Source organism: Equus quagga, chromosome 7 (assembly GCF_021613505.1).
Source record: "Equus quagga isolate Etosha38 chromosome 7, UCLA_HA_Equagga_1.0, whole genome shotgun sequence".
Taxonomy (NCBI): Eukaryota; Metazoa; Chordata; class Mammalia; order Perissodactyla; family Equidae; genus Equus; species Equus quagga.
Window position 1 is genome coordinate 20,879,007 of NC_060273.1, and position 15,536 is coordinate 20,894,542.

The following is a 15,536-nucleotide window of genomic DNA, read 5'->3' on the forward strand; positions in this document are numbered from 1 at the left end:
TGAGGATCCGCTCATCTCTCCTGGGCCTTCTCTTCATTCCTTGCTTTGTCTCTGAGGCTGTGCTGTTGGGTGCGTGTGGACAGGACAGAGGAACAGAAGGGTTCATGATTTTTATACCTTCTTGGTGAGCTGCTCCTTTTATCCCTACAAAACAGCCACCTTTCTCTCTCTTAATACTTTCATGTCTTGAATTCTGTCTTATTTGGTATTAATATTGTTATATTAATATACCTATTAGTTTTCTTTTAATTTTTCTTGGCTAATTTTCCAATTCTTTCTTTTCTTCAACCTAAACTTGGTAGGAGTTTTCTTTGACCCAGTCTGGTAGCCAGATGAGTTAAAAAGGAACCACAAAACTTGCATGTCAGTCTCAGCTCTGCAGCCCACTTGCTTGGTAATCTTGAGCGTTCATTTTGGGCCTCGATTTTCCCATCCATAAAATGGGTACATGACTCGCTTTCCCCTTTTCTGTTTTTTTTTTGTGTATGTGCGAAAATAACAACGATAGTGAATATGGAAGGCATTGCAAACATCCCTGTACGTATATTAGTCATTGGGTGTAAATACTGGCTGGCATTGCAGGCAGCGAGAGTGGCATATGCAAAGGCCCAGGGTTGGGAAAGCACCCATGATGAGGCAGCGGATGAGTGGAGTTGGGTTGCCTCTTCTGTTCACAGTGGGACGTGAGTGAGACAGAGTCCCTGACCTGGAGGAACTTCCAGGATGGAAAAGGAGAGAAAGGACAGGCGCGGCCCACTGGGCCCCCAGAACGGAAAGGCTGTAGGGACAGGGGGACAGGCGGGGCTGTGAGGTGGGCTGGGCAAGGAGCAGGGTTCAACGGGAATCTCCTGAGGGGGCAGCGAGAGTCGGAGCAGACAGCCCGAGCCCAGTGCGGGAGGGGGCGGTGTGCGCGTTCCGCGTCAGGTGGGCGGGGCTGGGGGAGCGCAGGTTTGCAGGACTGCTCTTGGCCCCGCCCTCCCCGTGAGGGGGGAGGCGGAGGGGCTCGTGGGAGGTTTGGGATGCCCGCTGACACGTGATGCTGCTCGGCCGCACGGGAGCGGGCCACGGGGTGCCTCCAGCCCTGCGCCTTCTCATCACCATGACAACCGCGCCCCATCCCGGGAGGAGGGAGCGCTGGAGCCCGCAGCCTTTCCCCTTGGGGCGCCGCTGCTTGGGGAGGGGCGGGCCTCGCCCGTAGCTCCCTTCCTCTTCTGGGTGTCTCGTCGCGTCTCAGGTCACCCACCCACCCACGGGGACACCAGCCAAAGAAGGGCCACAAATGTAGGGTGCAGCTTTTAAAAGCTGAACTATCTTCCAACATTTAAAAATCAGGGTAGCAGGCCTAAAAATCTGGATTTCTAGCTGTTTTTGAAAAATCAAAAGACCTAGCAATGCCTAGGCCTTCATTTTCATGTGGCAAAACGTGACCGAGGCAGAGTGGCGGCCGCAGGGCCGGGCGGTGCTCCCACTTGTAGGCTCTGGTTGAGGGCGGGCAGGCGCCTGAGCGCTCCTGGGTCCTGGTGCTTCCTCGGGTAGGTGGCCGGGCCTGAGCTGCCCCAGAGGCAGGGAGTGTCCTGTTGCTGGAGGCAGGCAGGCAGAGGGTGGGTGGCCCCGTAAAGGCCCAGGGGACCTGAAGTGTCCTCCTAGTGGGCGAAGGGTCTTGGGGTCCTCCCAGCCCTGCGGGTTGCTGGTTCTGAGATCTTTGCTGACACCCCGGGTGCAGACTGTGCGCCGCCCTCCTCCTGCCCTCTCATCTGTCTTTTTCTTCTTTTCCTGTTTATTGCAACGTCCGCTGAGGAGTGCACAGCTCCACGTGTTCACAGAGGGAACACAGGCCTGCGGGACCTGGTCGAGAAACGGGCGTGGCGGCCGCAGAAGGTTCCCTGTGCCCCCGCAGCGCTGTGCTGACTTCTAACCCCGGGACCGCGGGTCTCCTTTGAACTTTGTAGAAATGGGATCGGTACTGCCCTTCTGGCCCAGCTCGTTGGCTCAGCTTGTCCTGCGGGACCGGTCAGTGCTGCCCTGGCAGCCGTCATGGACTCAGGCGTCAGAGCTCGAGAGGAGCTTTTCCCACCTGCTCTGTCAACGCTGTCCAGTCTCTTCCACCCAGCTGTGGTCTCTGCCCCCTCGCAGCCACCCCTGAGGCAAGTGGCCCTGCCCTGATGTCACAGATGAGGAGACTGAGGCCCTGAGAGGACCCCAGCTTGCCAGGGTCTCCCCGCCAGTCAGGGTGGGGCCTGTGCAGTCAGGCCCAGAGTTATGCTTCCCCGTCGTAGATGCTCTGGGCTCCCTGCCCACCTGAGTGACCCCACACGTCTCTGTGTCGCTGACTGTGTCAGAAATGATGTGGGATGAGGCAACAGGAAGAACTGGAGGGAGAGCACCTCCCCGACGCCTGTGTGCAGACGGAAGGTGAACAGGGAGCTCTTATCTGTGCTGACATGTTGTGGGCTTCGGGTTCACCCTGAGGGCAAAGTCCTGGTCACTGTGGAGACAAGTTCACTGCCCAGGCTGGGGAGACAGCGATGGACGCCAAGTTCTGGCTCAGTCACTTACTGCCTCGTCACCGTGGGTGATTTCTGGACCCCTCTGAGCCTCAGTTTCCCCCTCTGTGCAGGGGGCATGTTTGACCACATTTTCCACACAGGGCTTGCCAGGAGGAACAAACAGAGATATATAAAAGGAGCAGGTTTCTGGCAGCTTCCTCCATGTCAGGCTGTATTGCAGATTCCAGAGCCAGAAAGTCCAGCTTCAAATCCTGGTTCTACCGCTTACTAGCTGTGCATCCTTAGGCAGGTTCCTGAACCTCTCTAAGCCTCAGTTTTCCCATGTTGCCAATGGGGATGATAATAACTGCACTTTCCATGTTCCTTAGGTTGCTGTCGGGGTTAAATGAGGTGGTGAGGGTCAAGTACAAAGCAGAGTCTGGTACATTTGAGACTGAGGCTAGTCCATTTTGGGGGAGAGTGGAACCCATGGGCAAAAGGGTCCAGAGCATGGTCTCTCAAGGCTGGAGGAACTGGGGACATGCAGGGGCAATCATGGTGACCTCAGGAAGGAGGCCCTCGGAGCCAGTGCCTGTCACTAAGACAGCCGAAATCTAATCAGCATCCTGGGCCAGACGTCGTGCATCTGCTGCTCTGGGCAGAGAGTAATGATCATGGTAATGCCCCAATTACCCGCTCTCCGGGGCTCAGCTCCCCCAGGGTGACCCAGTTCACTGCCCACATTAGGTTATTTACGGAGACGCTGAGCCAGAATTGGTCAGTGTTTATCTGACAGAGAGAGGTGGAAAATTCCCGGTTCTACCCCTGCCTCCGTCAGGGGTGGCTGACCAGGCCTCCCTGCACACAGCCACGGGGATGTTCATTCTTCCGTTCAGCGAGCATCCAGGGCCCACCCACTGTGTGCCAGGCACTGTGGTAGGCTCTGGGGCCACAGCCGTGAGCAGGATGGACACAGCCTCCGGCCTCATGGGGCTGGCATTCAGGTGGGGCATTTGGACAATGAACAGGACCCGTGCGTGTGGAATGTGCTGTGAGGAGTAGGTGCTGTGCAGAGAAATAAAGACGAGAAGGGCTTGCAGAGTGACGAAGGCTCCTGAGCAGGTAGCATCTGGATGCACGTCCCTCAGGCTCAGCCTCCTCCCTGGGCTTCCAGTACCTTCTGTCAATGGGCAGGTCATCCGGGTGCCTCCCCAGGGACCCCATTGGCCACTTGGACTCACTGTGTCTACTTTGCCATAGAGTGGTCATTGGCACAAGATGCCAGCCTATCCCCTTCCAGGGGGCCCAGCTGTGTCCCGTGAAGGACTCCAGTCCTCTCCTGTGCCTCTCGGATGAGGCCTTGTCTTACTCTGCACGACCCCCCTGAGCTTCACCCACAGCTGGTGACCCTCCAGTCTGTCTGTAGCCTGAAGCCCCTTCTGAGCTCCAGGCCGCTATGACATCCTGCCTCCTAGAGGCTGGCCCCCTGCGCCACTCACTGGTCTGTGTCCTTGGCTCGTCCCCAGCGGGCCAGTTCTCTGCCTCTGTGCCCCACCACCCCAGCCCAAGGCCACCTCTCCCGCTCGGCCAGCTCCCCACCAGGTTCTGCCCCGTCCGCCTGCAAACAGGCCTGCCCCCTTCTCCAGCTCCAGCTGTGCCCTCTGCTGCCCACCACACTCCACTTGCCTCCCAAGCCCACCACCTCCCGCACCCGGCCCAGGGGGCTGTCCGGAAAGTGGCTCCTCCCCTGTGTGCTAGCCCTCGGTGACTCCCCGCCGCCCTGGGGACCGTAGGGTCGGTTGGAGCGCTCACCATGGGCTCGTGCGGAGGGGAAGGGAGGGCATGCCTCACCCTCTCTGCTCATCTGGTGCCTGCACCCCTCTGAGAGCCTTCCCCGTCTGTGAAGTGGGCTCACAGCTGCGCTCGCCCCGCGGGCGGACCTGAAGCATCTAGAGCAGCGCATGGTGCTGAGGAGGTGCGGTGGGTGTGAGCGGAGAAGACCCTGAGAGCTGCGGGCTCTGGGCACAGGACCCAGGCGCCCTGCCTTCTGTGGGACGCGCCCGCCCTCCCCACACCCCTCCCCGCCTGGAGGGTTCTTGTTCCTCCAGGGGCCTACAGTCAGGGCTCTGTGTGTGCTCCTTCCCGCCCCTCCTCTCTGGCTGCCGCCCCTCCAGGCTGCTTCCTCCGCGGCCCCCTCCCTCTTGGTAAATGGCAGCTCCATCCTCTCAGTAGCTCAGGCCGAAACCCAGAGGCCTTCTTGGCCCCCGACTAGTCCTCTTTTTCTCTCACTGCCTCCCAGAGTCCATTGTCAGAGCTGGAACCCAGCCGGTTGCTACGCTCCTTCTCCGTGGCCCTGCCGAGCCCACACCCGTTGCCCCGACCGTCCTGGAGCCTCCTCACCTGTCCCTGCTCTGACCTTGGCCCCACAGCCCATGGGGATCCTTGGAGAAGTCTCATTATGTCGCTTCTGAGCCCCAAGCCCTCCAGCAACTTCCCTTCTCGCTCAAATATTTGTTAAAGGAAAGAAGGAAGAAAGGAATGAGTGACTGGCCTTTTTTGCATCTGTAGTAGCTGGCGCATAGTAGGTACTCAGAAAACAGCCATACCAAGAACACAGGAGGGCATGAAGGAGGGCTGAGCACACAGTAGGCACACAGGGAGCCTGGCGGGCCCCGTTGGCTAAGGTGGCTGGGTCTTGCTCCTGGTGGTAGCAAACCCAGCCTGCCGCCACCCCACTCCCCTCGCTGGGCCGGGCCGGGCTGGGGCAGGCAGGCAGCGCCCAGGCCATTTTGGGGCTCTGGCCTGGCCCGCCTCGCCATTCTGGGTGGGGCTGCTGACGTGGCTGCCGGTTCTGGGAACCCCGGCCAGTCGGCAGTTCTGGGAAGCTGCTGGCCAAGGGGGAAGTGTCCCTGGTCCCCTGCCAGACCGGCCCGGCTGTCTGGAGGAAGCTCCAGGCCGTAAGATTGTGGAGTTTCAGGGGTCAGCTGCTCCCAAGCGAGGCCACCGCAGCCTCTGCTGTGGCGGCTTCCTCTCCACTCACCCCTTGTCCAGGACTGGCTGCATCCTGTCTGCCGTCCAGTCCCCCACCCTTCAGGGCGGTTTGCAGCTGAGAGAGGGCAGAGGAGCACGGACCTATGCCCTGCCCACCCGCCGGCTCCGGAGAGCCCTGCTTCCTCCCTTCCAGACCACCCACCGCTGGCTTCTGATGCTTCAGGACGTGCCCCGCTCGTCCCCTCAAACTGAAAGAGTGAGTTCCCACTTCCCGGGTGCACTTCCCACTACCGGCGCTTCTCCTCTCTCACCGACTCCGCCGCTTCCTAACTCTGCGACCTTGGACTTGCCCTCTCTAGACCTTAATTTTCCTCTTTGGCCAATAACACCCCGTCCCGGGGCGGCAGGGCCTGCGTTTCAAGAGCCAGCAACACACAGTGGTTCTGCACGTGGATTCTGGAGTGACACTGCCGGGGCCCAGACCCCAGCTCTGCGACCACAAGCGAGTGCTCTGACCCCTCTGTGCCTCCGTCTCCCCATCTGTGAAGTGGGGTTTGAACGGCACCCACCTCGTAGAGTTGCTGTGAGGACAGAGTTGATTCTGTATTGAGAGCACTTAGAACAGGGCCAGGCACGTGATCAGCTCTGCATAGGTATAGCAGTGATTATGGGCAAAGGCTTGGTACACACTCCCCATTTGAAAATAGATGATTGGATCCGTCATTGTTGAATTTTAGCCAGTCACTCATTTGACAGACATTCATCAAGCGCATGCTGTGTGTGTGTCTGGCGCTGTTTCGGCACCAGGGGCATGAAACTCTGCCCTCGTGGCATCCTTATAGGGGGGAGGAAAAGACAAACAATACATATATAGACAAAGAAACAGTTTAGCTGTTCCAGGTTCTCTTTCACACCCAGGCTTCATGAACTAGCTGCAGAGTGACAGTGGCTATTTCATGTCTTGCCAACACGGAACACTTCTTTGGTGAACCATTTATGTCCTTTGCCTATTTTTCTTAAAGAGAGTTTGTCTTATTGATTTGTAAGCCCTCTTTGTATATGAAAGCCATTAACCCACTGTGATGTAGATTGCTACCTTTTTCTAGTCTTTTGCTTGCTTTCTATTTTTTTATGGCATGATTTGATCTGGGGAAGTTGAAAAAATTTTTGCAGTCAATTCTTTCTATCTTTGCCATCTACATCCTGAAATAACGTAAACATTCACACATGTAACCTCAGTGACACGATTAGACATGGTGATAAGCACATGACAGAAATAAACAGGTGCTGTGATAAGAATGCGCAGGGAACCCTCACTAGCTGGTGTTTCTGGGTGTGAAGGCTGCGAGGGGGAAAGGGGCCGGGGGAGCCAGCACTCAGAGGCCACTGGGACCCAAGGCTCGTCGGGGGCAGCGCTGGACAAGTGGCAGAGGCCAGATCATCAGGGGGCTTGTGTTTTGGGGTGTTTTTTTTTTGCATTTTCTTAAACTTTTAAGATAATTGTAGACTGACATGCAGTTGTAAGAAGTAATACAGAAAGATCCCTGTACCCTCAGTTTCCCACAAGGGTAACTTCCTATGAAACTATAGTACATTTCACAACCAGGACATTGACGTTGATACAGTCCGCTGACCCTGTTCACACTGCCTCTGTGGCACTTGGACTCGTTTGTGCGGGGGGTGAGTTGGGTGCGTGGGTGTGCGTCTGCACATTTTCAGGTCTGTGCAGTTTTATCACGTGCACAGGCTGTGTCTCCCCCACCACAGTCTGTCCTCACAGGGATCCTGGTGTTGGCCTTTTATAGGCACTCTTCCCTCCCTCCCTCCCTTCCCGCCCCCTGCACCCCTCTCCCCCCCTCCCCCCCTCATTGCATAACTCAAGTCACAAGTCACACAGCGCGTGCCCTCTGGGGTCGGCTGTTTTATTCGGGGGCTTAGATTTTTTTCTGAGTCAGAGATGCTCCTCCTGGGTGGGCCGTGAACCCCAGGCCTCTCTGGCCCCGCCATGAAGATGCCCTTCAGGAGCCAGAGGCCAGTGAAGCGCGAGTAGGCAGTTCGAGGGCGGCGTTCTCATGTTCAGGTGACGTAGGAGGAAGGAGAGCGGCTGTCGCCGGCCCCCGGGCCCCCTCGTCCTGTCCTTCTCTCAGCCCCAGACGGGGCTTTTGAAAATCCTGCCACAGCTCTGTTCAGAGACCTTCAAAAACTGCTTGTTGCCTGGAGAAGGGGCCTTTGACCTGGAGTCCTTCCTTGGGCTTCGGGGGATCTGTGAACCCTAAAACGGAATGCAGAATTAAATGTGTGCACTTTTCCAGAAAGAGCGTTTGGAATTTGCATCACGTGTTCAGACGGGTCAGGGACCTCCAAAATAGGAAGGGCTCTGGCTTCTAGACACACAGAGTGGTTCAGAGTCGAGGCCCTGGAGCCCACCCGCCCCCGTTCTCATCCCGGGACTGTCACCACTCTGCAGCCTTCAGGCAAGTGACTTGACTTTTCTGTGTCTTGGTTTCCTCATCTGAAAATAGGGAAAGTAATAGTACCTTCTTTGTAGGGCTGTTTTGAGTATTGAACGAATTAATATGTAAACTGTTTAGAGGAAACTTGGCATGTGGTCAATATTGTATGTTTGTTAAGTGAATGGTGAGGCTGCAGGATCTAGGAGGGCAGAGCCTGTTAGGCAAAGATCTTCTAGGCTTTCTGGGATTTTGGGGTCCTCTCTGTGTCAGTTATCATCTTCTTGACAAGCTTCAAATCAGCAGTATTTCTTCCAAAGTGATGCACAGGTGTGGTTGCGCACTGTCACCTCCCTTTTCGTAGCTCTTGTATCTTTGTTAATATGACTTTAGCTGACTTTTTTTTAAGCTGCTCTTCACCTCTGGCTCATGGGGAGTTTGTAAACAATAAAAAAAGCCCCAGGCTTTTTCTGCTGCTCAGTCAGGCTTTCCGGTCCTGTGCTTGGACAACTGATGTTTGAAATTGACAAGCAGGATGGCCAGCTCTTCCTGGCTCGTTTCATTTCATCTTGTTGGGTCCAGTTTGTGGTTCCAGGAGGAGAAGTTGAAGGAATTGATCTTTCGGAATGTACCTTGGGCTCCGAAGCCGACAGACCTGGATTCTCCTCCAGCTCTGCCCTCTCGCTGGGCAGGTGATTTGGTCTCTGCCCGCAGTAGGAGGACTCCCGCTTGCAAGTCTCAGGCCGATTCAGTAAGGTAATGGCTCCTCATGCACTTAGCAAAGTCTCGAGCCCAACGTGAGTGCTTGACAAGCAGGATGTGTTACATAAACCCTTGGCTCGAAATAAGGAAGCTGTTTTCAATAGTCAGGTTCTGCTCAACCATGACCTCGGGGTGAGAGCCCCGTCTGTGGAGGGGTACAAGCAGAAACTGGACAGCCGCATGTCAGACCTGTGGGGCGTCCCTGTCCCATTGGCAGCTGAGCTGGGCAGGCAGCACCTGAGCCCTTCCCAACTCCAGCACGTCAGGAACCCCCTGACTGAGGGTGCAAACTTGAAATTACGTCCTCTCGCCATCTGCCTGACCCCGGCCGCCTGGTAGTAGCTCTCTTTCCTTCCTCTGCTCATCCATGCCTTGTCCTCCATTCCCGGTGCATCTGTGCAGCAGATCCCTCTGAGAGGCAGCATGGGCACAGCCCTGTGAAGCCAGCTAGTGGGTGTGCGCGTGCACATGCGCATGTCGATGTGCCCTCCGAAAGAGATCAAAGACAACATCCCTGACTGCCACAGATGAGATGTTTTAGTGGACCCCGAGGGGTTGCTTGACTCCCCTACCTCCCTTTCCAGGGATTTACCACGATAGCCCGTCTGCTGTGTGACCTTGGACACGCATCTTGGCGTCTCTGTTTCTCTTTATTCAAAATTGGGGCTAAAGTGACACCTTTGCAGTCTCTGAGCCCAGGATGCTGCAGACATGTGTGATCTGGCAAGAGGGAAAGTTACTGGGGCTTTGCCGAAGAAACCGGCGTGGTGGACCCACAACCCCACTCCCACCTGTCCTTCCTTGATCTTCACTGGACTCTCAGCCAGGAAGGTGACCTGGGGCTTCAAGTGGATGCTGAGTCTCCTCCTAGGGAGGGCTTTCCAGCCCATGCTGAGCCCGTTAGGGGCCCACATCATGTCCAAAATGACTGTATGCGACAGACGCACTGAGCCCATGCGATGTGCCAGGCCTCGTCGCAGGTACGCGGAACTTGGCCCTGAACAGGATGCACCTGGCTCTCGGCCCTCTCCCCGTGGCGCTCCTTGAAGAGGACAGGCCGGTGCCTTTAGAGACCGCCCCTCAGTTTAGGTTTGCCTGACATTCGTAGGTGATTTGTGCCTCTGGGGCAGGAACACAGAGAAGTGATGTGGTCTCAGGGCACTGTTTCTAGAAAGTTCGTGACCTTGTTTTGTCCCATTCCTGGCGATGTTAACTTTGACCACTTGCTTAAAGGGGGTGTCTGCCAGGTTTCTGTATTATAAAGTTAATTAGAAAATATTTTGACTCATTAATTAAATAATTAGTACGAGTTTTGTGGGGACACAGGCTGCTGTGGCGGAATAGAGCTCCCTCCCCCCCCGCTTATAGATCTTTTTCACTGCAGACACCTGGACCCCTGTTTTAAGTGCGAGGGTTACAATTGGTTACTATAAGATTTATTGTGATGCTCCAGCGGTGCCTGTTTTGGCCAGTGGGCACCTGTTCAGCCTGGCTCCTGTGGCTTTTTTTGACCTGTGCCCTTCCTTCTTGAATCACTCGCCTACTTTCTGGCACAAGAAGAATTCAGGCTTGTTCCCTGCTCCTGGAGTGAGTCACTTCCCCCAAGAGCCCTGGCTCCTTTCGGTGCAGAGTATTTAGAAGCCAAGACCTGGGCGCCGGGTCCGCGTGATAATCAGATGCAGCGCACGGCCCTGGACTGGATCCTGGACTTATAAGGGCATCGTTGAGGCCATCGGCAAGATGAAAGGAGGGTCTGTGGGTTCCAAGGCCGTGATGCATCACTGTTAGTTTCCTGATTTTGATGGTCGTATTATGGTTATGGAGGAGAATGTTCTTGTTTTTCTGAAACATACACTGGCGCGTTGAGGGGAAACTTATTCGTTATGAATAAATTAGAGAGAGACAGACAGACTGAGAGAGAGGGAATGTGAATGAAAAGGACAGCGAGAGGACAGTGTGGAGGTGGGAGTGAGTTCGGGGTGTTTGGAGAGCTGCAGGAAGTGAAGACGGCCAGGTGGTGGCGCCTCCATGCACACGTGCGGGGCCAGGTGGAGAGGGAGATGAGCCCGGCTGGGTGGGGCCTTCACGTGGGGCGAAGTCACTGGAGAGCTTCCAGCAGGGCCGCAGGCTTCCAGCGTGGCCCTTACCGTGCCGCACACCCGGGGCAGGTGCGTTTAGGTACACACCTCTCGCCCTCTGCGGCACACCTGGTGGGTCCATCGTGGGGTCATTTCTGCATTGCAGGCAAAGGAACCAGAGTCTGGAAGGGAGAGGAGCTGTCTTGACAGCACACGGATGCTCAGTAGCAGGAGGAGGCTGATGCCACTTTTCCAAACGTGACCCCAAAGCAGACACCCAGGCAGGACTGGGGCGCCGCTCAGCCTTGCCGGGAGTGTGCCTCGGGACACTGCTTTCTAGAGGCCATGGGCCTCATGCGCTGGGAGTGTTGGAGGAAGTGCACACCCCCCGGCCCTGGGGGATCCTGCTTCTGAGCATCTTCCTTCAGGATAACAACTGGTGGCCTTCCTTGAGCTGTCCCTGTGTTCAGGTCGCTGTTTGAGGATTCCACGTGTGTTAGCTCATTCAATCCTCATGACGCCCCACTGAGATGGGGCTGTTAGCCCCGCTTTACACATTGGGAAACTGAGGCACAGAGGGTTAAGCAGCTTTCTCAGCATTCACAAGGAGTAAATGACAGAGCAGGTGATTAAAGTTAAGGGAACAATCAGAGAAATGTATAGGATGATTCTCCAAGGACAGGCATGGAGACCACGCTGTGTATGAGAACAAAGTAATGAAAGTGATAAATCACGGCTAAAATCCAACGGCCGGCACACAATGGAGGGCGACTCATTTGATGCTTTGGATCTAAATTCAGTGGCATGGAATGATATTAATTGTACAATAAGTTTAAAGTTTAAGTTTTAGTATGGAGAGGGTGCTGCTTTGGTAAATAAAATTCTTCTATCTCCTTATTTTCATGGAAACAAACCTGGAAGAATAGACACCAATGTGTGAGTGGCCTTGAGATCTGGGGGATGTGAACTGTCGTTCTTCCTGGCTGGCTGCACCTCCTGATTTCGTCCCTCGGCCCTGAGTCACGGGCCGCCATGCACGCAGTAGAGGCGGCGCACGTTCCCTTTGCATAAACTGCAGAATGGCACCGGTGCTCTATGGGATTAGAAGTCAGGGTGGCGGAGTCGTGACCCAGGGGACATAATGCCATGTGACAAGCAAGCACAGAACCTCAGGGGCACACAGCAGGAGGCACTTACTAAGCTTGAGCCTGGGGGCCAGTGTACCTGGGCTTGGCTGGTCCTGTTGGGCTTGCTCATGCATCTGAGGGCAGCCTCAGGTGGGCTACACATCTTGGGCCTGCTGATCTTGCAGAAGCTCACTCACGTGACAGGGTGGGGTGGCGGGCAGCTGCCTGGTGCCGAATGAGACTGCTGGGACTGTTGCATGTCACCGTCCTCCAGCAGGTGGGCCCGAGCGTGTTCTCCAGGCAGTGGTCATGCAGAGGTGGCCTCTGCATGCGTCAGTTTTGCTGATGTTCTGCTGATCGAAGCTAGTCATGTGCTTGAGCCCAGAGACGAAGGGGGGAGCAGAGAGTATGCCCTGCCCAGAGTGGTGGGGGGGGTCACTGCACGGTTACATGGTTATCAGAGGAGTGAAGAATCGGGTCCATTCACGTGGTAGGTCTAACACATTCCACAGCGTCATTTTCAGTGGCTGCCTGCTACTTCATTGCATGAGTATACCACCATTTATTTAACTGGCTCTTGAAGGCTGGACAGTTAGATTAGCATTTCCAAACCATTGTAAATTCAAGGAATTGTAAATCCTTTGTGGGATTAATTGGGGTTTAAAATACACACACAAAAATGAAAGTTGGGTATGGAAAGAAATTTGGTAAGCGTTGGGTTAATGAAGAAAATAAATTTCTTTACTGCAGGACTTACCAGAACCTTTACACACAAATGTGCCTTATGAACTTCCAGAAGTCTGAGGGGTGCTCAGACTTAGCAGGCCATGGGACAGGTGTTCTATGGCTCTGCTCTTGGCTTTATGCATTCAGGCTGTGTTTCGTGGTTATAAACAGCTCTGGGGAGCGTGGAGGGCGCGCCTCTGGCCGGGGAGGAGCTGTGTCTGGAGGAGGTGGGCCCTGAAGGCTGCAGGGTGCTGGGCGTGGTAGGCACCCCGAGTCCACTCACCGGCTCACTTTCTCTCCGCAGGTGCCGTAGGGTCTCCCAATGGGGTGCCTTTGCCCCGGGCTCACGCTCCCTGTGAGCTGCCTGATCCTGGTGTGGGCGGCAGGCTCTGGTAAGTCACCCCTCTCATTCCTGCAGTCATTCAGCAAACGCTTATTGATCGTTTCTGCCCTGGGCTCCTGGGATAGTCAGTGAACAAAATGGAAGTCCCTGGCCTTGAGGAGATGACACTGTAGTGGGAGGGGATAGCCAGTGGCAAATGGTCCTAATTATGGGTAAATTCTAGAGACTGTTAGAAGGCGATGGGAGAGGACACCATAGGACAGAGTAGGGAGGGTGGGGAGGCTCGGTGGAGTGGGAGGACTGCAGTTTCGAACACGCTCTCGGGGAAGTCCTCATTGAGTGACAGTTGAGCAAAGGCTCGAGGAAGTGGGGAGCCGCACAGCTCTCTGGGGGAGGAGGCCCTCAGTGGGGGCCCTGGGCAAGAGGCTGCCTGGAGCATGGGGGGATGGCGGGGGCCCGGCGTGGAGGCAGGGAGCAGGAGGAGGAGGGAGACAAAGTCAGCGAAGCAACAGGGCGGCCACGTTACCTTGGTGGTGGTCCTTGCGGGTTTGAGCAGAGGATCCGCCTGGTGGTAAGCGCGAGGGTGGAAGCTGGGAGACCAGGGCTGAGGTGCCACCGTGAGCCAGGTGGCTTGGAGAGGCAGAGATGAGAGGACTGGCTTCCGGATCCATCTGAAAGGTAGACTTGAAAACACTGGAACTGAGGTGGGAGAGAGATGTCGAGGGGGACTCCGAGATTTCTGACCTGAGCCACCGGCAAGGATGCGGCGTCATTTCTGAGACGCAAAGGAGCCTGTGTTTTGGGGGCCAGGGAATCAGGAGTTAGTTGTGGACATGAGGTGAGTTTAAGATATTTATTAAATATCTAAGACTCTTCTTGGTATAGTGGGCCCTTTATCCAGGAACAGATGCAAATGGATGTCGGCGGTGATGGTGACCGGCCGTGCTGAGGGCCCGGGTGGTCCAGAGCTAATGTGGCTCTCAGACAATTTGGCAAACCCAGTGTCCACCCTGGCGGGTTCCAGTCCCGGCTCTGCCACAACAGCTGGAAGAAGGACCCCAGCCTCTCATCCAGCCCTTCAGTGCTGCCCCCACAGGAAGCCCGAGGACAGGGGCACCTGGGTGACAAGACCATGGGGATGAGCCTCCTGAGCGCAGAGCAGGATGGGGAATAGGAGCGGGCAAGTGAAGAGCATGCCTTGCCCACCGCACCTCGCGGGGCGGACCCCGGGGGCCGGGGGGAGCATGCCTTAGACTGCCACACATTTTCCCTTCCATTTGGCCACGGGCAGGTTAAAATGAGTTTGCCTCTGATGAACGTGCCTTTAGTCCGTCCCTGCTGATGGACCCTGCACCCCAGGCTACTTCTTCAGCTTCGGGAATCACTCCATTGCTGGCTGGGAAGCTCCAGGAGCCACAGTCGTTGCTGCAGCTCTATGAGGGCTGGCACACGCCTGGGCCTGGGACTGTGGTTTCCTGGTTTTGCGGTGGGCCCCTTGGTCCTGTCTGAGCTGGTCTCCGACTTGCCCTGGGGGCACATGGCCCTCTTGCTTGTCGGGTTCCGGCTGCTCAGAGTGTTCCTGTGTCTCCCCAGGGAGCGTTAAGGTCCTGCATCTCACCGCCTGCTTCTCCGACTACATCAGCGCCTCCACCTGTGAGTGGAAGATGGACCGTCCCACCAACTGCAGTGCCCAGCTCCGTCTGTCCTACCAGCTGAACGACGAGTTCTCTGAGTAAGCCTGTGCAGAGCTGGGCATCTGGGGAAGCTGCCCCGAGGCTTGGCCCTGGAGTTCGCCTGGCTGGGCGGCCCCGGAGGGCATGATGCTGCAGCAGTCACTGCAGCTCCCTGGGCTCCGTGTCGGGGGCGAGGTGCCCGAGGGCGCTGCATGTGTGAGAGACAGCGAGCATGTCACACTGCTCCGAGCACACTGTCCCCAAGGCGTGTGGCATGTGGGTAGGTAGAATTCTGTACTAGACCGGCAGTTCTCAGACTTTTTGGTCTCAGGACTCTTTGGCATACTTAAAGTTAGTGTGGACCCCAAAAGCTTTTGTCTGGGTAGCTTCTATCAATATTTACCCTCTTAGAAATTAAAACAGAAATTTTAAGTAATGTCTTAGTATTATGAAAATAGTTTGACCTGGTGGCCCCCTAGACCACACGTTGAGAGCTGTCAGACTAGACCATTGTTTGGGGGTACAGGCTTAGCAGTGGAGCTCACTGTGATGGTCGGTGGACCATGGAACATGGGTTACTTTGTTCCAGGTGGTTCCCTGGGATAATCCGTGATACGCAAGGTACTGTTACAGGTGGTGATCCTGGGCACAAATCCAGGGACACAAGGGAACACAGTCACAGGGGCATCCTGGGGTGCACAGCACACCAGAGCATAGGGTGCACTGACACAGGTGGTATTCCGGGATGCAGTAGGGTGGATGGCCTGTGCTTCTGTGTGTGCTACGTTGGCCCAGACCAGAGATCCACAAACTGTGGCCCTTGGGCCACATTCGGCCCACTGCCTGCTTTTGTAAATAAAGTTTTATTGGCACACAGCCGTGCCCATTCGTTTATGTATT

General features: G+C 55.8%; 1 protein-coding gene across 7 annotated transcripts in view; it reads left to right on the top strand.

Moving 5' to 3' along the window:
- Nucleotides 1-15,536, top strand: part of IL4R (interleukin 4 receptor) — a 37,542-nt gene that overhangs the window by 5,669 nt on the left and 16,337 nt on the right. For 3 of the 7 annotated variants that reach the window (XM_046666100.1, XM_046666101.1, XM_046666107.1), the window contains exons 2-3: nucleotides 12,925-13,012; nucleotides 14,557-14,695. In XM_046666100.1, coding sequence (XP_046522056.1) covers nucleotides 12,943-13,012; nucleotides 14,557-14,695 — 209 coding nt within the window. In that variant the 5' untranslated portion in view covers nucleotides 12,925-12,942. Of the gene's footprint in view, nucleotides 1-5,443; nucleotides 5,734-7,532; nucleotides 7,558-7,581; nucleotides 7,952-8,660; nucleotides 8,684-12,924; nucleotides 13,013-14,556; nucleotides 14,696-15,536 lie in introns of those variants that run through there. The other 4 variants (XM_046666103.1, XM_046666104.1, XM_046666102.1 and 1 more) reach the window with 4 other exon arrangements.